General features: G+C 42.2%; 1 protein-coding gene across 3 annotated transcripts; it reads left to right on the forward strand.

Moving 5' to 3' along the window:
* Positions 1-270: 270 nt before the first annotated feature.
* On the forward strand, positions 271-23958 carry PPP2CA (protein phosphatase 2 catalytic subunit alpha). 3 transcript variants are annotated; one of them, XM_089530192.1, is made up of 9 exons: positions 509-578; positions 5981-6141; positions 6275-6407; positions 11672-11881; positions 13006-13179; positions 13318-13407; positions 15329-15490; positions 18016-18134; positions 23224-23958. In XM_089530192.1, exons 4-9 carry the CDS (start codon positions 11765-11767, stop codon positions 23294-23296), a joined length of 735 nt encoding a protein of 244 aa, XP_089386318.1. In that variant the 5' UTR covers positions 509-578; positions 5981-6141; positions 6275-6407; positions 11672-11764; the 3' UTR covers positions 23297-23958. The 3 variants fall into 3 exon arrangements, with proteins under 3 accessions (XP_089386307.1, XP_089386318.1, XP_089386326.1); XM_089530200.1 differs by lacking the exon at positions 5981-6141 and having other exon boundaries at positions 510-578; XM_089530181.1 differs by lacking the exons at positions 5981-6141; positions 6275-6407 and having other exon boundaries at positions 271-578.
* The last annotated feature ends 281 nt before the right edge of the window (positions 23959-24239 follow it).

The following is a 24239-nucleotide window of genomic DNA, read 5'->3' on the forward strand; positions in this document are numbered from 1 at the left end:
CCAAAGGCACCAAGACATTAGCAGAGGTGCCACAGCAAACTACCATCCCCAGAATCCCTCCGCATCACGGAGCCGAAGCGGGATAAAAAGAAGAAGTGGAATAACTTCCCAGTGCAGCTCTGCTCTCAGGGAGGCCCCGCCCTCTGGTTACTAGGAGGAGGAGGAGGAGGAGGAGCCCCCGCGCATGCGCACACTCTCCCGGAACACTGAGTGAGTGAGTCGGCGCAGGCGCAGAAGGAGGAAGGTGGGGAGTCAGTGACGTCAGGGCGCGGCGGCGGCCATTACACGGCGCCCCTTCCTTCCTTCCTTCCTTCCTCTTTCTTGGTTCCCGGAGGACGGGTGCCGCCGCCATTCCCTGCCTCCCTCCGCCGGGCCTTCTTCCTCTTCCTCCGGGCGAGGGCAGCCGGTCTCATCCCTGCTGAGGAGGAGGAGGAGGAGAGGCGGGGGTGGGCCGGTGGGCGCCGGCGAAGGCGAGGATGGAGGAGAAGGTCTTCACGAAGGAGCTGGACCAGTGGGTGGAGCAGCTGAACGAGTGCAAGCAGCTCTCCGAGGGGCAAGTCAAGAGCCTCTGCGAGAAGGTAGGCGGCAGGGGAGCCCCAGGGGACCCAGTGCCTTCGCATGGAGGACGCCGCCAAAGGGACAGCCCCAGCCCCCTCTGCTGGCCATGCGCCTTGGTCCTGCTCCAAATGGAGGAGGGCCTTTGGGGGCCTTCCTCCTGGGCGGTAACAACAGCCACGAGCCCCGACAGGGATCCAAAGCCCTGCTCCTCAGCCCTGCTCTGGATGGGGAGGCCAGTTCCCTGCTTCTGGGTGAGCCTCGAAATGGAGGACCCCTAGACAAAATCCCACTCCCTGGAAATATCAGTCTCTCTCTGTAGATCTTTGGTCCTCCCAAAATGGAGGGCGGCTCTTTGGACACTGCTAGAAATGCGAACTGCTCAGGAAGGGAAGAGGTTGGGAATTCCTGCTGGAGAGGAGGCTGGGATGTAGGGCCGGCCCTGGGAAAGGAGGACGCGGCTCCTCCAGAGGCAGGTGCGGGCACTTCCCCGCCTTGGCAGGGCGACCAGGCGCCCTACTTTCCCCGGACGCCTCCTCCATGTCAGCCTCCCGCCCAGGAGGAGCCCCAAAGGTCCTCCACTTTGAGCATTCTTTCCAGGAGCGCCTTTGGCCTTTCTTATCCGCCCAGGAGGAGGCCCCAAAAGGTCCTCCATTTGCCTGCGCGCTTTAGCTTTGCTCTTGGGTCCTCCATTTTGAGCAGGGCTAAGGAGGGTGGGTTTCGGGGTGGGGCTCTTGGCTGCCTCTCCCCCGCGGCCCCTGCCGCATCGCCCGCCTCCTAAAATGGCGCCTTCCTCTGAAAAGACACCCAGGGAAGCCAGTCAGACGAGGGAGGGAGAGAGGGAGGGAGAGGCGGGCTGAAGCCAGGGCCATTTCCGTGGAGCTAGTGGCCTGCCTCAAGGGCTTGCCTGTTGCGGGCGATGTGTCAGGGAAGGGAAAGAGAAAGCCAGAGGCGCAGGACTAGGGAGTGAGTCCCTTGGATGCTGTGGGCGGGGATATGCAGCCGCTCTCCTCTGGGCAGCGGGCCCTCCATTCTGCCCGGCACGAAGCAGCATGGGTTGACATTCCTCTGGGCCAGGGCACACCGCAGCAATGATCCGGTGTCAGAGCTCTTTGGCTGCATCCGCACTGCAGAAATAACCCGGTTTGGCACCGCTTTAACTGCCCTGGCTCAAAGCTATGGGATTCTGGGAGTTGGAGCTCTGAAAGAGGCTTTTTGGGACTGCAGTTACATGTCTGGCATCACTAATGCCTGAAGGAGCCCTGGCGGAATTCCTCCACCTCAGAAAGCCATGCGTGAAAAGGGGGCAGAACAGGGCCTTTCTGGATCTCTAAATGAAATGCAGTTAAATACTGGATTTGGGGGAAGGGAGTGGCAGCCTTTCCTCACACCTTCTATGGCGGGTTCTGGGTAGCTCTTTCCAGGGGGGTCCTGGTCAAGTTTCTTCAGAGGGGCTTGCTGTTGCTATCCTCTGAGGCTGAGAAGAGAGTGTGCCTTGCTCAGGGCAATTTCTGAGATGCTCTAAGAGCATTGCTCAACACCCAGGGCATAGCATAGCATAGCATAGCATAAATAAATAAATAGTGTTATTGAAGTCATTAAGCCACATAAAACATTAAGGGACTAAGCTGTCTAATTTCTTTCACTTAACGTCCTTGATTTCTGGCCATCGCTGGTGTACTCTCAGTTTTCACAGACTTGTTAGAATTGCATTCTGCTTAAAGTTGTCTCCAGCACAGGAGTTCAGAGTTTTAGCCTGTGCACAGTTTATTTGATTGCAAATGTCAAGGAGTTTGGGGGAAGTTGTTATAAAACTAGGAAGCGCTCCATGGTGTTCTTTGTACACTTGTTTTCTTTGTAAATGATGGAGGACTGTCTGGCTGTTTAGCGCTGTCATGAGTGTACAGTGTGTGGCTCTGAAGTTCTGAACATTCATAGCTGAGATGGGTATTTTGCTGTTCTGTTGTGTCTGTAGCATCGCAGGGTGGGCCCTTGTAAACTTGAAGGGAACTGTACCATATTCTAGTTTTAGTCATATTGAAAGTAACTGACAGTTGAGGCAGGAATTCAGGCACTCAGTCTGTACAAGTTTGGTGAGGGAGATTTCTTTCCTACAGTTTTACATGATACCAAAGGGAGGGTGGAATTACCATACTAAGTGTGTTGCTTTACCTTTTGCTGCCTTTTGACTGACTTGTTTCTGTCCCTGTGGTCTCTACTGCTCTTCGCTCTGTTGTTGTGTTGTGTTACGTTTTCTGGAAGTTAGCTACCACATTTTAGTCACATCACGGGAAACTGATAGAGACTTTATCATTTGGGGTTTCTAGCTCCAACAAAGGTAAAACATTTTTCTTAAACATTTGGACGACATTTGGCATGTTTTGCCAAAACAGCACCAAAAAATATTTCCTGCTGCAAAAACATGGCGTGCTCTCTACCTAACAAAGGGGCTTGTTGCTTCACAAAAGACTGAGCCAACTTGGATCTCAAGAGAAGCAGTTGTTTTTGTCTTGCTAATGAAACTTAAAACATTTTTCCTGAAGTACCCACATGTCCAGAAAGGGGGTGGTGACCCACATAAATGTCCCTCCAAAAACGTCCCACTTGAACTGAGAGCTGCAACATCTTCAGAATGCAGACTTGTGACTAACATCAAGTCATAGTTTTCCCTGCTCTATGATTTTTAACATCTTCGCCTGATGAAGAAGCCAGTGGAGCTTTGAAAGTTTGCAACATGCATTTTGTGCATTTTGGTTGGCCCAACAAAGGTATCACTGTTTTTTGGGATTTTCACTCTGTCTGTTTATTCTGTGAGGAGTATCCAACAAATCTTATGTTCATGTAGCTTCTATGCAGAGCTTTAGAGTTAGTGAGCCAAGTCTTCAGATTTTGACCCCTCTGTTTCCTACTGTCTGATTCTTTCTGAAATGGCAAGCATATATTAATTAGTAATACCAAATTTACTGTGGTGAAATGGTAGCATAAAGCATAACCACCACCACATGAATCATCAGGCTAGATTGATAGAAAATAACATTTATTTATTTGGTTAATATTTCTAAAGAAGAAACCTTTCCTAAATTCCTATGAAAGTAAATATGCAACATTGTTGTTGGGTGCATCCAAGTTATTTTTGGCTTATGGTGATCCGAAGGCAATCCTAACAAGGGTTTTCTTGGCAAGTTTCTTCTGAGGGGGTTTGCCATCCTCCTGAGAAAGTGTGATTTGCCCAAGGTCACCCAGTGGTTGTTTATGCTTGAGCTTGTTCTTAGCCCAATGCTCAAACAGCTACATTATGCTGGCCCTCAGGTATTTATTATTGTTCAGTTTTATTTTGAAGCTGGAGTGAGAGTTGGAACATTTCTGCCAATTCAGGCTCCACTGCAGATTGCTTCCCACTCCACAGCCTTGCTTATTTGTGTATTTTAAAATGCAAATTTGTAGAATCCTGTAACACTAGTATGGAGGAGCTGGAGTTTTCTGATCTTGCGGAAAAGTTGGTTGTTAAGATGGCAATCAAATGTGATCTTTGAATTTCCAGAGTTGTCTGGTATGTAACATGTGGAAAGCAGAAGAGAGAAGTTGAGGAAGTATAAGCTGAGCTAGAACTACACTGGGCCCTTGGTCTCCGCGGTGGATCCCTTCTGTATCCCCCTGTGAATATAAAAATCTGTGGAGGCTCAAGTCCCATTGTCCTCAATGGTGGTATGGCCATGTGGTCACGCCACCATTGGAGACAATGGGACTTTGCATTCCATCTCCCTGAAGCCTGCCTTGCCACTCTCATTGCAGCAGGGGGCTGCCTCCTCCTCTTCCTCGCTATCTCCTCCTCACCTGCTGCTGTAGCTTCCATGCTTCCTCTTCCCACCTCTTCTTTTTTCCTTCCTCCTCCCTGCCTCTGTTTCCACTCCTCCCTCCTCCTCTTACCCCTCTGTCACCACCGCCTTCCTCCTCCTCCTCTGCCGCCCCCCCCCCCCCCCCCGGGGCTTGCCATCTGCAGATGCTCAAATCTGCGAATGGCAAGTCCACAGATATGGAGGGCGGCCTGTATGCCAGTGTGATGTGATATAGCAGGGGTAGGCAACCTGTGGCCCGCGGGCCAGATGCGGCCAGGCAAGGCCTTGGGACCGGACCCAGCCCAGTCCTGCCGCCGATTGCTGCCGGGGCCTTTGGCCTCTCGCACGCAGGGGCAAAGGGGGCAATTGTCTATAGACGCCTCAGAAACATGCATTTATATTAACATTTTTTTAAAAATCAGCAATTTTTTTTGCATGTCCACCACTTTTTTAAAAAAAGTGTCCACCATTTGAAAATGTTGTCCTACATTTGTCCCGATTTATTTATTTAAATTTTTTAAAAAATATTTAATTATTTATTTTTTGGCTTCGGCCCCCCAGTTGTCTGAGGGACAGCAACCTGGCCCCCGGCTCAAAACGGTTGCCTACCCCTGTGATATAGAATCGTAGAGTTAGAAGAGGCCACAAGGGCCATGCAGGACCTCACAATCAAAGCACAGATGGAAATCTAGCCTCTGTTTAAAACACTGTATTCCACTGTCAAGCTGTTACTGTTACTGTCAGGAACATCCTAATATAAAGGTGGGATCTCTCTTTCTGTAGTTTGGTAAATTGTGATGTGGACTACTTGGTTTTAATTGGTTGATTGTACATTACTTAATTAGCAACCTTTTCCTGATGCTGAGAATTTTATGAGATGTGTCTGTAATGAGGAAGGTTTTGAACGGAACACTGATGTAAAATTTGTGTTGTATAGTAGAAACATAAGAAAATGTATATGTATTGTAGTGTTGTATATAAGATTTTAATCAAATGATTTCATTGGAGGAAATGGCTTGACAGTGCATCTAGCTTTTGGTCTCCCTTGCTGTTTGGGATGGTTTTTAGTATTAACATTGAGAAAAGCTTGTTAATGATATTAGAAATATAATAAATTGTAATGATACCATTATATTTCATTGTGAAAAGCCTCTTGGGACAGATTTAGCTGCTGAATTTCTGCTTTCAGAACTTCGGAAATGACATCTTTCTGGTTTATTAGAAATGTTTCCTAAGTATATAAAAAGTTGTTAGCATTCCTACTTGATTGTAAAAATAGATTATCTAATAAGTAAGATTTGATCTTGTAATAAAATGTTTCAGTATATCCTAACCTTTTAACCAAAATGCTTCTATTCAGGGATACAGCCGGCCTTCCCGTTTGTTTTTTTTCTCCCCTGACCCACCAACCATTTTTTGTTTCCGATTCGTACTCAACATTTAATGGTCAGTGACCATGCTTAGCCTTTATCGGGCTCTTTTTTTCTTGCAGGGAAGGGAGAATGGACTGTCCTCCAGTTTTACTATTTTGTACTTTGGCAAAGCATGCTGTTTCCTCAATATGTTGACATCCCCTTCTTCTTTCATAGTGGCCCCACTTTGATTCTGGTCCTGCTGGTGTTTGCCACCTGGACCCAATGTTAGAAGGGATGACTGAAGTAAACTCAGGAAATGTGACTTCACCATGACAAATTGTAGAAGGAGAAGGTGATGCCATTGTTCAGGAAGGGAGTCTTCTCAAGAAAAACAGGTTGGTTGGGAGAGTAGGAACAAAAGCCACATACAGAAAGAGTTCAATGTCTTGTTTTTATAGTGGTGATTCTTATAGAAATACTTTTCCCAGTAATAGACAAGAATGTGCTTGAACATTTTTTATTCCGCAGAATGAAGAGAAGGGATCGCTTTCAATAAAGGCAGCATATATTGATCAGTCAAGGCAACAAATAACAGATGGGTGTAGGAGGAGTCACCTTTAGTATAAAGAAAGTTAGACATCTAAGGCAAAGTACTTAAGAGGTGAGTCTAGATAAGTAATAGGAGTGATCTGAGGTAAGGAGATTAAAGTAACCTTTGAATCTGGTCTTCCAGATGGACCTTTATGGAGATGATGTCACGCATTGACATAAATGCTGCTGGTAAAGAAAATTAGATATAATCTATACAGTGGAACCTCGCCATACGCGGGGGATCCGTTCCGGATCCCGCCGCGTATGGCGATTTCTGCCTATGCTCGAGCCCCATTGTAAACAATGGGGCTCATGCACGGCGGCGCGGAGGTGCGCGGTGCGCAACAGGCGCGCGCACCCATTTAACTGAATGGGACGCTCTGCCCCGCGCGCGCCCAGCGGCTTGAGCGCATATGCTCAAAGCCGCTTATAAAAAGTCCGCGTATGCGGAGGCCCCACTGTATATGGTTCATGCTACTTGCTGAATTGTTAATAGATAAAACAATCTCGTCTCAGTTCCAATTCTGTTCTTTTTTGCTTCCATTGCAATACTCCTTACTAGTAAAAAAAAAATGCTTGGAGTATAGATTATTGCTTCCCTAACGGTATGCTTTTATTTAGATATAAGGATAGCAAGTAACTGAGGTTTTGTAACAAAAGGATTGGTTGGCAATATTTTAGTCTACAGCCAGTTGTTTTTGTTTGTGGTATGTTCTTTGCCAATGTTTTGTGTCATTGATCAATAATTGTTTCACATTAAACAACTCATATACATATGTTTAGCTATTGATGTTTAATATATATAATCACAATTTTAAACATAAATGCAGTATTTTAGTCTTGACTCATTTTTTTTAAAAAAAGATTCATTGTGGTGATTGGTTTACACATAGTTTACTGCAGCTATGGCAGAAGGCTAACTATGGCGCGTTACACACGGCCATTTAGTAAGCATTCTGTGCGTCCTAGGGTTAGAAAAGGGCGTGCTAGGGTTAGGAAGGGTCTCACCTTCCTAACCAGCCCCGTTCCTAGGACGCGCAGAGCGTGTACTAAATGGCAGCCCGTGTCCACACGGGGGCCGCCATATTGAGGTCTCGGCTGCACCGCGTCCGGACGTGGCGCGGCAGAAGTGATGCCGCGAGTGCGCACCTCACGCCTTGTGGTGCCACTTCCAGGGGCCAGAGGGAGCGCCATTTCGGCGCTCCTTTTTAGCTGCGCCGGGAAGCCTCGCGGTCTGGCCGCTGGGGCTTCTCAACGTAGCTAATGACGGCGGCAGCAGACCACCCGCTTTAGGGCGGTCTGTAATGCGCCTATATAAACAAAAGTCTCAGTCTTGGTATTAGAATGTGACTGTAGAGAATGTGAGGAGATACTGTATATTAAGGCTTAGACTTGGATGAATTTTTAATCAGAATAGTTTTAACCCTTGTATTCATCTTTGCATGGTTTTATTGTCAGTATTTTTAAGATGTGTTTCAGATTTGACCTTTGATAAGAAGACTATGTAACAAATGATTACTGGTATTGGTCACTGAAGAAGACAGTTAATGTTGACACTCTTATATCTTGTTGATTTATTTATAATGTTTGTTATCAGTTTTCTGTCTCTGTTTAGGTTCATTCCCAGTTGATCTTGAGTCATAAATAATTGTATGGCTCTTATGTCAAATGTATTCACAAGTCATGTGAATTCTTTGGCTGAACTCATCTTAAGTTTGCTTTTACTGTTTATGCTATATTGGCTGTTAGTTTTGAGTTACGTCTTATTTTTTTATGTGTTTTTTATGATTAATAAAGTGCAATCCAGGTATCCTTACAAGTAAAAAAATTGATTAGATGTTAATGGAAATCTGCTTGGAAATTGAGTGAGTTATACTATTCCAAGCTTCACATAAGGCTTAATGAAGCTTTCCAGTGCTGTCCTAAGCCTTTGAAGCAAATGCTTAAAAGCTCTTGCTTGTGATCTCGTTGTAGGGCACTACAACCTTGATTTCAAGGGAAGTTACTTTTTCTGTTACTAATGGAGTTTAAATTTTATTGCCTGGATTTTAAGATTCTTTTCTGCCAGAGTCTGCATGGCTAAAGAGATGAATGGTTTCTTCCTGGATTGATATTCTTCCAAGGATAACTGATAACAATATTCAGGAATAGCCCTGTTGCCATATAGCAAAGTACAATAACGTCCAAAATCCACAAAATAGTGATACCTTTATTTGGCCAGCCAAAATATACAAAATACATGATGCAAGCTTTCGAAGTTTGTCATTTTGTAATTTTTCTTCCCGTATGATTTTTTAACAGTGGAGCTTTGAAAGCTTGCATCATGTACTTTGCACATTTTAGTTGGCCGAGTAAAAGTATCACTGTTTTGTGGATTTTGGATTTTACTGTACTTGACCAAAACAAAAAACAACATCTTGACAAAACATAGGCCCATGACTCCAAAATTGTAATTTTTTTCTTCTCATACATGGTTTTTAACACTTTTGTCTGAAGAAAAAAATTAGTGGAGCTTTGAAAGCTTGCATGGTATATTTTGTGCATTTTTGGTTGGCTCAATAAAGATTTGTTTTGTGGAATTTAGATGTTATTGTATTTTGCTATATGACCAACACAGTGACTCCTGGATGTGTTTCTGTTCTGACATTCTGTACAGAAACCAGTGAATCCAAGTTTTATATATATATATATATATATATATATAGAGAGAGAGAGAGAGAGAGAGAGAGTATTAGAAAATTGTACACTTCATTTGAACAAGAGAAGTGCTTTTATGGTTGAGTTTTTGGTGACAGAGCAATATATTCTCTGGTCTTGCATCTTCGCATCCTTAACCCCAGGAAATGTGGATGGCCCACTGTATTTAATAGTGTCATGATAAAATGCTGTCTCTATGCACAGTAGTTAAAGCCTTGTTTTTATTTTTGTTTTAATTTGAGGCTTTTGGGATGCCTGGTTTTGTATTCGGCACAAAATGCCATGTTCAACAAAACTTCCCAATAAGAAGCTCCCCTGCTTACACTATAAAAACTCACTAAAGCAACTTGTAAAGGGGGGGGGGGGGATGAGGCCTTTGGGCTCTGCAGACTCATCATTTCTTGTTTTCCGGTCACCCCATAGAGAAAAAGGATCCTCTCAAAGATCATCATTATTTTTGTGAGAAGTGATCTCTCACTAAATGAGATTCTGTTCTAACAGTAGCCTCTTGTCCTAAATGACAGATTTCTCATCAGGACTACCAAATGTAGTGGCAATCCTATGACCTTAAGAACCATCCATAGCTTTTTGTATGCTGTCACTTTGCTATAATCTATAAAGCATCATGGGAAGCTGCATTGTACTGATAGATCATTGATTCATGTAGTGCACTATTGCCAGCTTTGATAGGAAGCAGCTATCCAAGGTTGCAGGCAGGATTCCTTTTTAACTCAACTTGAAGATATCTGATATTGCCTAGTGGTTGCCCATCTGAGTACTGACCAGGCTCTGTGATGCTTGGCTTTCAGAATCAGAGGAGATTGTTCAGTGGACCACTATACCACTCTGAACACATCCTATCACTAATCTGAGGAGAGCTGGTGTGCTATCTTACTGATTCTTGCAGGTGTCCAGTTAACATAAGTCTGAGTCAGGAGGGAAGAGGAGAGGCGCACTCATGATATCACAAGCGCGATGTGATGTGCGGACGCTATGTGTCTGTCACGTCGTAATGGCACCACCATTTTGATGCCGCCACTACGTACTAGGGTTAGGGAGCATCTGCGTGGTACGCGCTCCCTAACCCTAGTACCGCTGCTGCCATGCCACATTTTGCTCATCTGTAACGGGCCATAGATGGTTTAGCTCCCAGCAGTTTGCCTCCCAAGCTTAGAAAACTGTCTCTCGTCTAGCGTATTTAATATTCCATAGATCGGCATAGATTTGTGTATTATTTGATTATCTTTTCAATTGGTAGAGTTGGCATGTTAACACTTACTAAAATGATAGGAAATGGGCTAGATTAGAAGTTTGAATGAACAGAACGCTGTTCATGCACTCTTTGGATTCAACCCAATGTAATCATTAGTCTTCCCTGATATTCCCCCCCCCCAACTCTGTGTATTTCAATTATTGTCTTTGTTTTTAAAAGGTACTACTAGAACCTGTCTTTCTTAGCCTAAACAGAATGCAGTAATTTTGTGTTGCAGCTGTTCAAAATAGCTTTGGTGTTGTCTTTTGGCTTAGTAAGTATGCACCATTTAATATTTTAGTACCTTGCTGTGAGATATTTGGATATGAGGGAGGATATAAATATTTTAATACAGTTTTAAAATCAATATGCACTTTCTTCCCTTTTTCAGAGTTAAGTGGGACAAAAACACAAGCATGGCTATTTTTCTTTCGGGATAATTAATTACGTTTCTTCTGTGACAGAAGAAGTGGAGAGTACAGAGCAGCAGTTGCCCTTTTTATCATGCTCAGTAGTTAAGTGTAATTCAGAAGGTTTTTTTAGATTTCCCATTATACACATAATACTGGCTTTAGTGGCAGTATTGAACCCAATGCCTCATTTGTGCTGGCCATACTGAAACATACTAAAACTTTTATGTACTTGGGGAAGATCAGACTGAATATCATTTTGTACTTATAAAAAGTAAGATTTCAAATTAAATTTTCTGTTACTGAATCCAGCTTCCATCTTGGCTCTATTATGAATTTGTAAGAGGCAGGATAAAAATAATAGGAAAGGTAGGGTAAAATACTTCAGATAGGAAGCTCTGTAACTGAGGTACCTGAGTGTTCTATGTCTATGTCATTCTCTTCTTCCTCCAAGTAGCTTAGAGTGATATATATGATGTACATGAGTCAGTCTTTTGTCTTGGCACAGTGGCTATGTTAAATAGCTTAGGTTGAGTGATAGTGACTAGCCCATTGTCATACAGTATGCTTTTGTTTCTGAGTTGGTATTTGTAACTCTGTTATGGATTTAGATCCTTTTCTTTTTTACTCTTCGGGATTTTTTGCAGACTTGGATGAGAGTTTCTCGTTGCATTTCATTTTATGACATTGGTGAAAGTTGAAGTATTTATCACTGAAGTGAACTCAGCTTTCTTCTTAAAATTTCTTGAGCTGAGAAAAAGTTTGAACTCCTTTGAATTGTTACCTATTTTCAACCTAAAATGTTAAATTGTTAGGGTTCAAAGGTTTTTTTGCCACTCTATGTTTAGTATCAAATACATTTTGTAGACACTGAAGAGAGAAACATGCACAAGTAGAATGTTTTGAAAAAATGGGTGATAATGCTAAGGAAACTGAAATGTCTCATCTGAATCCACATTTTTTGTTATTTTGCAGGCTAAAGAAATCTTGACAAAAGAATCCAATGTACAAGAAGTACGATGTCCTGTAACAGTTTGTGGAGATGTCCATGGACAATTTCATGATCTCATGGAACTTTTCAGAATTGGGGGCAAATCACCAGATACAAATTACTTATTTATGGGGGACTATGTTGACAGGGGATATTACTCTGTTGAAACTGTAACACTTCTGGTAGCTCTCAAGGTAAGAAAATCTTGTTGGGTTTTAAAATACAATACAATGTTTGCATAATCTGAATTAATCTAGAAATATGATATTAATGAGCATCATAATTTCTTGGTGTCTCATATGGAGAACTCTGCTTCACTGCAGTTGGAAGTCCTACTGAAATACAGAAAATACAAATGTAAAAAGACATCAGGATAGTAATAGAAATTGTTAGATCTTTGGTTATTATTATTATTAACCTTTATTTATAAAGCGCTGTAAATTTACACATCTGTATCCATCTGCAGGGGTAGAGGAGATAGTTCAAGGCAATCAGTTGATGAGGCAACATTTACCAGTCTTTAACTTTGGAATTTTTCCTATTAAAATGTTACAGCTGTGCCATATAATTAAACACATCTATGAAGTTCCGAAGTAGTCTACCTCTTAGTCTAGTTTTTCAGAGCCATAGCCCCGACAAAATACCCCATGAGTATAGATTTGATTAAAAGGGACACAATGGCTCAAATGGTTAAGACGCTGACTCTATTGATTGGAAGGTTGGCAGTTCAAAGTCCAGATGCTACATGCTGGGGTGAGCTCCCATCACTAGTCCCAGCTTCTGCCAACCTAGTAGTTCGAAAGCATGCAAATGCAAGTAGATAAATGGATGGGAAGGTAAACAGCATTCTGTGCAATCATGCTGGCCACATGATCACAGAATAGTTGACAAGGCTGGCTCTTCAGCTAATAATAATAATAACAACAACAACAACAAAATGTATTTATATCCCGCCTCTCCAATTGGATTGAGGCGGCTTACAACATTAAAATACCAAATAATGATTAATATAATAAAAACCGTATAACCTAAAAACCCACCCACCCTCAAGTTTAAAATGTCATTTCAAACCAAATACCAATAAGCAGGTCAAGCAGGTAGGCAGTTGATGGCTTAATAAGATGAGCCCCGTCCCTTAAGGACGGACGTGACTTGACAACCTTGTCAACAGGGAATACCTTTACCTTACCTTTCTAGTTTGATTATACTGAAGAAAGGCTGAAACACGTTAATAGAAATAATAATAGGTCTCTTCAGTGAATTTAATTGTTACATGATAGATACTTAGTTAAGTTACACCAGGTGTTTTACTTTGTAGGTCCGTTATCGTGAACGCATCACTATCCTTCGAGGAAACCATGAAAGCAGGCAGATCACACAAGTATATGGCTTCTATGATGAGTGTTTAAGGAAATATGGAAATGCTAACGTCTGGAAATACTTCACTGACCTTTTTGACTATCTTCCTCTAACTGCCTTGGTGGATGGGCAGGTATGTTGAAAATAATGACTTTTCTACCAACAGTAGCAGAAGGCCATAGTTGATGTTCTGGTGCCACATTGTCCATTGTTTTTACACCTATAAGGCTAATTTATAACCAGCTGTTCTAATAGTTGTACTTTCTTGCAGATTTTCTGTCTACATGGTGGCCTCTCTCCTTCTATAGATACACTGGATCATATCAGAGCACTTGATCGTCTGCAAGAAGTCCCACATGAGGTATCTTAATACATCTCTTTGCTGTTTTTGTGTTGGCATCTGTGTTGAATTAATATATAGTTTCTGGGTCAGAATTAATATCTAATGGTCTTTTTACAAATTACTAGTGAGCCTAGAGCCTTCTGATGTTTTCATGCTACTTCTTACTTTTGCTTTGTCTGTCTATCCATTTACTTATTATACAGTAAAACCAGGAAGAGGGACAGGGGCACTCTTTACCTGGCTCTCAGTCAAAAACAGAAATTTATTAACTGATTACAAATTACACATTTGGTAGCTAATTCCCACCTTAACAATAAGTAAATTAGATGTAACATGTCTTGGGTACTACTCTGTGGAGTACAGTAGGCCCTCGGTATTTGTGGACTTGCCATCTGCAGGTCCCAGCATCCACAGATGGCAAGCCTGTGAGGGGTGGCGGAGGAATAGGCAGCAGAGGGAAGAGGAAGATGAGGAGGAGGGGGCAAGATGGTGGGAGGAAGAGGAGGCGGTGGCGGGAAGAGGAAGAGAAGGATGCAGCAGCAACAGGAGGATGAGGAGGTGGCAACGGGGAGGAGTAGGAAGAGGACGCAGCAGTGGTAGGAAGAGGAGGTAGCAAGAGGAGGAGGGGGAGGAAGAGGAGGCAGCTCCCTGCCACCCGCCACAGTGAGAGCGGCAAGGTGAGCTTTGGACAGCTGGAGTGGCCAAGTTTCATTGTCCCCAATGGTGATGTGGCCACATGGCCATGCCACTATTGAGGAAAATTGAACTTGAGCATCCACAGAGTTTGTTGTTCACCGGGGAATCTGGAATGGATCTTCTGCAGATGCCTAGGGCCGACTGTAATAGGTGAGCTTGTGTACGTGACTTAAAGTTGCCAGTGAGCTTGTTGTGATCTCGTGAATTTCATAGGGTTTTCTTAGGTAAGACATACTCAGAAATGGTTTTGCCAGTTCCTTCTCCTGAAATGTAGCCTATACCACCTGGTATTTGTTGGTGGTCTCCCATCTAAGTACTAACCAGGGTTGAACCTGGTTAGTTTCCAAGATCAGGCAGAATCTGCTGCCTTTAGGGTATTTAGGAGAATTTGGGTCCAGAACACACTGCAGTAATAACCCTGTTTGAGACGTCTTTAACTCCCCTGACTCATTGCTAGGGAATTTTGGGAACTGTAGTTTTGTGAGACATTTAGTCTTTACTGCCAGAGCTCTGGTGTTACAATAAACTACAATTCCTAGGATTCCCTAGCACTGAGCCAGGGCAGTTAAATCAGTCTCAAACTGGATTATTTCGGCTGTGTTTTGGAACTTAGATTCTTTGTATTGATATTAGCTTCAGGAAGAAAGATTTAGGCTCACATGTAAACAGCCATAATTCAAACTACTGAGATTTAGCTAGCTTTCAGTTTGTTCTGTGCTTCTGACAAGAAGAAAGTACCAGCCATTTCTGTTTACTCTACCCAGCCTGATCACCTGTGAAGAGAGGAAAAGGAATATGTTAGTATCAGATAGTTTGCACAAGGAAATCTGTTCATTACTGAAGTGAGGTGTTGGTTTGAAGAATAGATATGGAATGGGAATGCTAACAATACCCGAAAGGCAGATGTTTGCGGATTATAACTATTATCATCCCTGAGCATTGTCTGTAATGGTACTAGCAAATGGGAATCGGGGCTTAGAAATATCTGAAAAGTTAAGGTTTCTGTACTCTACCATAAAGTGTAGACTTTGCTGGTTTTCCCATTTTCATGAGTAGTGTTAGATAGAAGCTCCCCCAACCACCTGAGTTTAATATCAGCAGTATATAAAAGTGTAGTTGGATTGCATGCCTTCAAAAAAAGGGTAAGGTACAAATTGGTCTTAGGTGCCATTTAGTGGTTCCTTTCAAATGTAGCTATTCTCAACAGCTCAAGGCTAAATAGTAATGCTGAAATTTTTCCTAGGGTCCAATGTGTGATTTACTGTGGTCAGACCCTGATGATCGTGGTGGTTGGGGCATTTCACCTCGTGGAGCTGGTTACACTTTTGGGCAGGATATTTCAGAAACTTTCAACCATGCTAATGGCCTTACTTTGGTTTCAAGAGCTCATCAGCTGGTAATGGAGGTAAGTGTGTTATGGCATTGCCTGAACCTGGAAGAAAAATGGCCGTACATAACTAAACACTTTTTAGCACTAATGTATCTGTAAAATTTGGAGTGGGCACTACATTATAGTTATGGGATAGCTTCAAAATACAATTATTACAAATGATTTTTAAAGTTAATTATGTATGGCCTGTGGATGGCACAGATAACTTATCCTGTATTCTTTCTTGGCTCATTACTGCAGTATTGTTACTTATACGTTCCCAGTGCCACAAGATAAGATAAAACACGTTTTTTTTTTTAAAAAAAAAATCAGGACAGAGGTAAAGAGAAATAACTTTCCTGTCTGCAGGGAACACTGATGTTTTCAGTCCACCTCCACCCTGTATTGTTGGGGGAAAGATGCCACAGTTAATTGAGTTCTGATTTTTGAAATATCCCATTTGTAAAGAAAATCTTAATACACTTGCCCTACATTTTTATATTACAATCTTTTATTGAGCAGAATATTTTTCATTCTTCATCTTTATAGCACTACAAATGAAGTTGTGTGTATGTGTGTTGCCTTCATATCACTAGCTTAGGAGCTGTACATATGGGCGAAAAGGCTCATGTTCCCTGGCCTGGCATCATCCTGTTTAGATGATGCAGGCCAATAATCCCAGGCCAGAGATAGGTAGATCAGATACCATCCTGGCAGATGTAGCCTTGAATCCATGTAACCAATCATTTTTGCCATCTTAAAAAACTGTCTGTTTGCAACAGAGTTTCCCAGAAACTCCATTGTGACAGCTGGTAGACTGGATGACTGCATGCCTCCCTTACTTGCAACTGCCATTTTACCCGCAGGCCCCAGTCATGGTTTGTGATTTCAAAAGGGGGTGCCTGGTCACATGGGTGAAGGTATGGGCCCCCTTTCCACTTTTATGGGCCATGTTGGGGTCCTGCAGGTAGAATGGAGGAGGAGGTGGCAGCGGCGGCAGCAGCTCCATGACGCTGCAGCAGATGGGCATCTGAGCACCTGCCCATCGCCATATCAAATCAGCTAGGTGTTGGGGCAGGAACGAGATGGATCTGTGGGTAGGATACGACAGGGTTGGTCCATCGTATCCTGCCTGTGCATTCAGCATCTAAGTGATCAATGTTAAGAAAAAGCTATAGCTCATTAGGAAATACCATACATAGAATATCCTAGGTTCAGCTTTCAGTCTGTCTAATTAAAATGATCCGGGATGCAATAATTGGTGTGAAATAGTTGGCAAGGCCTCTGGCTGAAATCGTAGAGAGCAGCTGTGTTAAAATAGATTGGGACAGGAGACTTGTGGGTTTTCAGACATTGTTGGATTGCAATTCCCATATGCCCTACCTAGTGGTGGAGTGATGTTTCAGAACTACATGCAGAGTGCTACAATACTTCTACCCCAGAGGTAGGTACAGGTTAAGCCTCCCTTGTCATGAATTCTGATACCTGAAATGATCCAAAATCTAAAACTTTTTTCATGGGTAGCTGAGATAGTGATACCTTTGCTTTCTGATGGTTCAGTATACACAAACTTTGTTTCATGAACAAAATTATTTAAAATATTGTGTATAAAATTACTTTCAGGCTATTGGTTTAAGGTGTATATGAAATATAAATGAATTTCATGATTAGACTTGGGTCCCATCTTTAAGATAGCTCATTAGGTATATGCAAATTTTCCAAAATCTGAAAAAAATCAAAATACATCTGGTTCCAAGCATTTTAGGTAGCAAAGACTCAGGCCCGATACAGACAGGCAAAAAGCGCCATCCTGGGCCTGAAATTAGGGCTCAGGAGAGCGGAGCATCCATATGCTCTGCTCTCTCCGGGCGCCATTTTGGCGCACGCGTGTTCACATAGCACATGCACCAATGATGTGCCTTGTGCACTGCTTCCAAATGGTGCGGTGCACAAGAGATGTCACTGTGCTGCTCCAGGGCACTCTTGGCCCTTTGGCAGCAGCGCAGAAAGGAACTGATTGTTGCCGCACCTATGCGGTTGCTGCAGCAACAATCCGGTGGAGGAAGGGGTGGTATGTCGCTGGCCCTTCCTGCCCGTCTTTACAGGGCCTCAGTTTGTAGTAGTGAGTTAAATGGCCAGTGATAACTATCTGATGTAAGGCAGTTCTGTGTGTTGCCATTTATTACATGGATGGCAAAATACTATTTAGATGATTGATTGGTTTATCTAAAGTTGATGTTATATGTACTACAGTTGATCTGAGAGGCATTTTTTTCCAAAATTCCAGACCCCTAAAATGACTATTTAAAAATGTTAGTTGACAATACAGGTGTGCCTGAACCTGTTCAAAAGGTAAATTCCCATGTGTCAAAGCATGCAGGAAAGGGTAATTCATCTTTTGGAGGGGAACAGTAAAAGAATGGTCTCAGAAATCTGAAGGGGTCAAGGAACACAAAAGACTGCCTTAGGGGCCACATTTTCACCACCCCCGCATTATAGTAAGTAAACTTTTTTACCAAGAGTTTTGTGTTAGTCTGACATATAGGTGTTCTTTTTTCCAGGGATACAACTGGTGTCATGATCGGAATGTAGTAACAATTTTCAGTGCTCCAAATTATTGTTACCGTTGTGGTAACCAAGCTGCAATCATGGAACTTGATGATACTCTAAAATACTCATTGTAAGTGTTTAATGATCTTTCTCATAAGAAGCATAATAGTACTTTATAAGACGGACTAGAATGCTCTTCACAAAAATAGCTGTCTTTTAGAGCTGGTAAGACATTACTAAAATTGGTCTGATTATATATTTCAAAAGGAATCTTTCTTCTTTGTGATCTCTGTGACCCACAAAAATGGGTTAACTGCACTCAGACTCTTCTAGAGCTATTATTTGTTTTGGTGGTAGCCCTGCCTGAGCACCCTGATAGCATGCTTCTTCCTGAAACTCAATTCCTTTTTGTCCACCACAGTAGCAGCATAAAAATTCTGAAAATTTTTCATCTTGACTGACTGGATTTGGACTTATTTGGACTTGGATTTGGACTTGGTTTCAGACTTTTGCCTTTTGCATTGACATTTGGTTGGACTGCCTTCTTGGCTTTGACTACAGATTATCCTCTTGCTTTCCCTTCTGGTTGTACTCCTGCCTTGCTGATATTCTTACTATTTTATGGCCGCATACTTTAAACATTGTGCCTCCAGCTGAGATAAAATACCAGAGAAAAATGGGCTTGCTTAAGTGCCTCCTTTGTCTCAGAGAATAACGCTGGTCCCTGTTCCCATTGCCAGGTCTTTAGTCCACAGGCCCATTGTAATCATGCTTCATGTTTGAAAGTTCTCCTATGGGAGAAAGATCTCAGAGCTACCAATACAGCCATGCAGAACTTACGGCCTCAGCTTCAATTACAAAGTTTGGTCCCTTTACTATGACTGCTGTTGTTACTGACAACATTGGTTTTGTTGGTATGGATAGCCTGGAACCAGGCCTTGGGCTGCATCAACCCCGACAGCATTACTTGAAATGGTGACTTACTCCACCACAAGTCACCGCCATAACTGAACTCGTGCATCATTGACACTGGGTAGGTTCCTGAGGACACTGTTGACCTGTCTTTATCTCCTGGCTACGGTTTATCTCACTATAGATGTCCTAGAATTGGAGGCTGAGTATTACCTATGTTCTTCTTCATTCAGTATAGTCCCCTCCACTTCGTTCTCATTCTCTTTCAGTGACTCTTTCTACAGATACAGTACCCCCTCAACATGGTGACATTATTGTGTCTCGGGCTTTCACCATCATGTGTTAAGCAGCATTCTTCTGTGAATCAGGCTGATCCTTCAACTTCATCCAAGGCTCTTCTGCTTAGGTCACATTCAGTCCCAAACCCTTTGGATTCGCATGATACTTCAGAATCTTCAAAAATGTCTACAATTTTGAAGTGTCTCCAACAGATGTTGTGGTGGAGCATGCCCCAAGACTCCAACTGTCAACATACACTTTTGTGCACCAGGTGTTATATATGGTCCAGTCACTACATTTGCAGGTTCAGCAGTTGAAACCCGAAATTTCAGACCCTACCTACCAGCAGTGTCACAACCAAGGTCCATCCCCTACTTCTCTTCTGTGTTTACTATACCTCTTGCCGATTGCAAAGAAATCATGGGTAACTCCCTCTTCAAACCCAACTACACCTAAAAAGATAGAATCATGGTACAAGATGGTGGAGACTGGGTCAGCACAACATCCCAAACTGTATTCAATAATTGTGGATATACCAGAAGCTAAGGCACCACAGAATCTGCACTCCATCCCAGCTGACAAGGAAGGGAAAAAGTTAGACACCACAAGGTGCACGTTTTATTCAACATCAGCCCTCATATTTTGCATAGTGAGTTACAGTGCTTGTATGGGAGCTTACCAACAGTTTTTGTGGGAAAAGCTGGTACCCTTCCTTGAGTGACTTACTGAAGAAGACAGATGAGTTACAGCAATGCTCCAGGCTAAAGCACATCACTTGGTCTCTCAACAAATTTATCATGTAGCTGATTGCAGCAGAAAGCCCCTAGCCCTCCACCACAATGCTTGATTAAGATTCTCAGGCTTGTCCCAAGTTCCAACAAGCAAGAATTACTATAGAAGACTTGCCATTCGATGAAGGGTCTACTCAGTTCAGTGACTGATGAGAGACAAACACATACACAAGATAAGATCTGCAAAAAAGTTTGGATTACAATCTCAAACTCAAACATCTCGATCAACGTTCCAGAGATTCTCTTTCGGAACTAGGTGTGATTACAGGCCTTTTGTTGACTGTCACCAAAAACAGGCTCCTCTTCAGTCAGCTAGGTCTCATAACACTTTGTCTGCAACCAGATATAAGTCTGCTCAGTTTAGCAAAATAATGTCTTATTACTAGGCAGTGTTGTTGACTTTTTCCAGAGTAGTTACCATGTTTTTGATACACACGCTACCCCCAGCACCTTTGTGGGAGAGGATACATAATATAATTCTGGGAGATTCCACCAACGGGTTCATAGTCAAGGAGGAGATGTCCAACTTGCTCCAAAAAGGAGCCATAGAGCCCATACCACTCTCAGTTGAACTGGGGATTCTTCTCCTGTTAATTCATCATCTCCAAAAAGGATGAAGGACTGTGTCACATTTTTAACATCCAGCCCCGGAGATTCAGGATGGTCACACTCAACACCATCCTTTCCCTGCTGCAGGAGAATGATTGGTTTGCCACTCCAAATTTAAAGGAACCTTAGTTTCAAATTTCTTTCAGACCATCTCATAGGAGATTCCTGTGTTTTGCAATGGGACATAAAAAGTACCGCTTCCATGTCCTACCTTTCGGCCTATGCACTGTGGCACAGGTAATCACCAAGTGCATGACAGTGGTTGGTGCTTGGCTTTGACCATTAAGTTGTCATCCTGTTTCCCTATGTTGACAATTGACTGTTAGTTGCTCACACTTATGAAAAGTTCCTTGCAGACACTTGGGCCTTGCACTTTGGCTCTGAGGTACTCTGGGTCTAGTGGTAAACCAAAAATGGTCCTTTACCAGGAATTCACATAATCCTGCCCATCCTCCACTCATTGTGTCCTCCTTCTCTTTAACTCCTTGGCTGCTGCTTCATTGCCCAGGGAAATGGAAGTTTAGGAGGGAAGTGAGCTATTGGGATGTGAGAAGGTGGGTGGGGCTACTGCCAAAACACTTGCAGATAGCTGTAGAAAGTTTTGGATGATGAACTGTGCAGGTGCAGTTAACCTGTTTGTGTGAGTTCACAGATGATCACTCGAAGAACCAGAGTTGCAGGTAAGCAAACTGTTCTTGCAGAGTAACATTTTTTTTCTTTTGAAATGGAAAATGTGCTTGAAGGCACTTTGTCACTTAAAAGTAGAGACGTGAAGGCCCTTGGAAAAATTAGGAAAAAAAAACATTTTTTGTCCGTGTTTTTCCTGAATCATGCTAAAACAAAATATGCCATAATTGATTTTTCCCTTTTGTCAATTTTTCTTGTTTTTTAATTTTTCCCCAGAAAAAAAAGGGAGGGGGGAACCAAGAAGAAAATGAAAAAAGAAGAAATTCATTATAGAATATTTTATTTTAGCATTATTCGGGAAAAACATGAACAATTTTTTCCCTGCTTGTTCTGCAGGCATTCACATTTCTACTTAAAAGTCTAAGACTGCAATCCCATGCATGGGAATATGTGCAATTTAGCCTTCCCCAATGTGGTAAATAGAAAAGGGCTATAGCTCCCATCATCCTCAGCTAGCAATTATGGAGGTGATCTAAAACATTTGGATGTTTTAGTTTCTTATTGGAGGCTTGCATAATTTATCACAGCATTATTTATTTATTTATTGTATTTATACCCTGCTGTAGAGAAATGCTCTCAGAGCAGCTTACATAATTAGACCATTCATTATCCTCCGGCTTACAATTGGAGGTCACGACACACAAGGAAAAGAGATGGCAGTGGGGAAGGGGATCAAGTCCAGCAGAAACTGCCTCTTCTCTCCCTCTGATGCCAGTATGGTATTAGAAGGAATGGAGGGGTGGCTTTTTTTCTCCTGGGCTTGGCTTACATGTCAGTTGCACTCAGAAGAAAATTAGGTTTATACTGCAAATTATATGTTAATATAACAATTGCATATTGGGCAGCTGATGCTATTTATTAATGAAGCAGAAAGTTAATCCAGGATTTATTAATAGCTTTTATTGAAACTGTTGTTCACTTTGACCAGTTTATGGTGAGCAAAGTTAAATTCCCCAGTTCTTTGTTGTATTTGAAGAGATGCTTGCTTTTGTTCTATGCAACAATATATACAGTGGGACCTTGCCATCCACAGGCTTGCCATCTGCAGATTTGACTGTCTGCAAATGGCAAGCCCCATTGGCCTTGATGGTGTTATGTGCGCACAGCTGCATTAGAATCAACGAGAATTGAGGTCCTGTGTTTTTTCGTATTTGTGGGGAGTTGGGATACAAAGGTCTCACTGTATTCTCTAAGAAATGAATTAGTCTCTCAGGTACCTGAAGACTCTTTATTGTGTTTGAATGAAAGGTGATTATTGTCACCTACTCTTAGCCCATGAAGAAAACCAATGTCTTCCTGCTTAGTCTGTTTATTCTCAGCTTTTGTGTCATGATTTAATTTTTGAATCTGCATCTTGAATGTACAGAAAACGTACAGTAAGTTCACTCTGGTTCTCTTTGCATTTATATCTAAAACTAGGACAAGCAACCTTCTGAGACTAGGCCCCACCATGAAACCTTTGAGGGCTGCACCTCCCCCATCCCTGCCCATCAGGGATGTGTGGGGCATTTCCCCCATTATTTGGGCCCCTGGGCTTTTTTTTTTTAACATAGGAAATGATCCACTTCTTGTTCATATCCCAGTTGCTTTTAAAGTTGTCTCCTTGACCTAAAATTGCCAGGGTATGTGGGGCAAAAAAGTCTCTCACACATCATAGAGAGTACTTCGAGACATTTGGGAGCAGTTATTTTGACACATTGGAGCCACAAAAAGGTACTTTGCTCACCCCAATCTAAAAGCAAGTTCTTGGTCAAATATAGTAAAAGTTAGCACTGACAGATACGGAATATATTGTGGAAATACCAGATTTCTATATCTAGAGCAGAAGAATAAAGCGTATAAAATAGTCACTGCTGTAAGGGTATCAGGTTAATGAAAAGTATTTAAGAGCATTGTTGCACACCAGAGAAACCTTGATTAAAAATGTACTGTGTTTTCCAGTTTGCAGTTTGATCCCGCACCACGCAGAGGTGAACCACATGTCACTCGTCGTACTCCAGACTACTTCCTGTAATGAAATTTTACACTTGTACAGTATCGCCATGAACCATGTGTTGACCTAAAAGATATGGGAAGAGGAACAGTAACTCCAAAATGTCAGAAAACATTTTACATTGAAACCTGTTTTCACATGGACCAAAAGATGTGCCATATTGAAGTACAAAGCCTCTTGTCTGTCAGCGACTGTGACCACTTTAGAATGAACCAGTTCATTGCATGTTGAAGCAACATTGTTGGTCAAGAAACCAGTTTCTGGCATAGCTCTACTTGTAGTTACTTTTGCTTTCTCTGAGAGACTGCAAATATTCAGATGTAGACATTTAACACCTCGTGAATACAATTAACTTTCCATTTAGCTGTAGCTTCCCAGCATGACTGTAGATAAGAATAGCAAATTATCATTGAAGCTTAATGAACATTTTAAATAAGTACCAAGACCGATTTTTCTTATTTGTTTTCGGAAACTGTCTTTGGTTTTTTTAGGGAAAACTGTTTAATTGTATGATTGTTTTGTCTGAACTGTTTCACCCACATTCTTCCTTCACTCCTACACCATGTCCCATGTATTTGTCCATCATAGTGAGTTATTTTGAAAAGAGCAGGTTTTTTTTCTGTAAGACATTGCTGCAGGAGGGTGTTGCAGCATTTTTTCATAATAAACTTGTGAACTAAGGATTGAAGATTGTCGACTTTTACATGTATTGCATTCACAAATTACCTTTTATGTCTCTTTTCAACATTTAAAGACTCCAAATCATACTGAATGATAGTAGTTTAGAAATAGTGTTGAAGCTAATGAGTCCATTTAAATTTTTTATAATAATTAGTACATGGGGGAACTCTGAGGAAAAATTTTTAAGATCCAAAGTTTGATTATAAGTGGGTCCTCTGGATCTGCAAGTTCCAGATCCCCAAATTCCACCAACTGCAGATCAGTCATCGCATATTATTAAATG

The sequence above is a fragment of the Sceloporus occidentalis genome, unplaced genomic scaffold (assembly GCF_023333645.1).
Source record: "Sceloporus occidentalis isolate IW3139 unplaced genomic scaffold, rSceOcc1.0.p SCAF_1, whole genome shotgun sequence".
Taxonomy (NCBI): Eukaryota; Metazoa; Chordata; class Lepidosauria; order Squamata; family Phrynosomatidae; genus Sceloporus; species Sceloporus occidentalis.

Bases quoted from the DNA above. Each gene is read 5' to 3' on its own strand.
- PPP2CA (XM_089530181.1), top strand. From the start codon at position 477: ATGGAGGAGAAGGTCTTCACGAAGGAGCTGGACCAGTGGGTGGAGCAG. The intron at 11,882-13,005 runs GTAAGAAAATCT...TTTACTTTGTAG, and splicing joins CACTTCTGGTAGCTCTCAAG to GTCCGTTATCGTGAACGCAT. The intron at 18,135-23,223 runs GTAAGTGTTTAA...TGTGTTTTCCAG, and splicing joins GATACTCTAAAATACTCATT to TTTGCAGTTTGATCCCGCAC.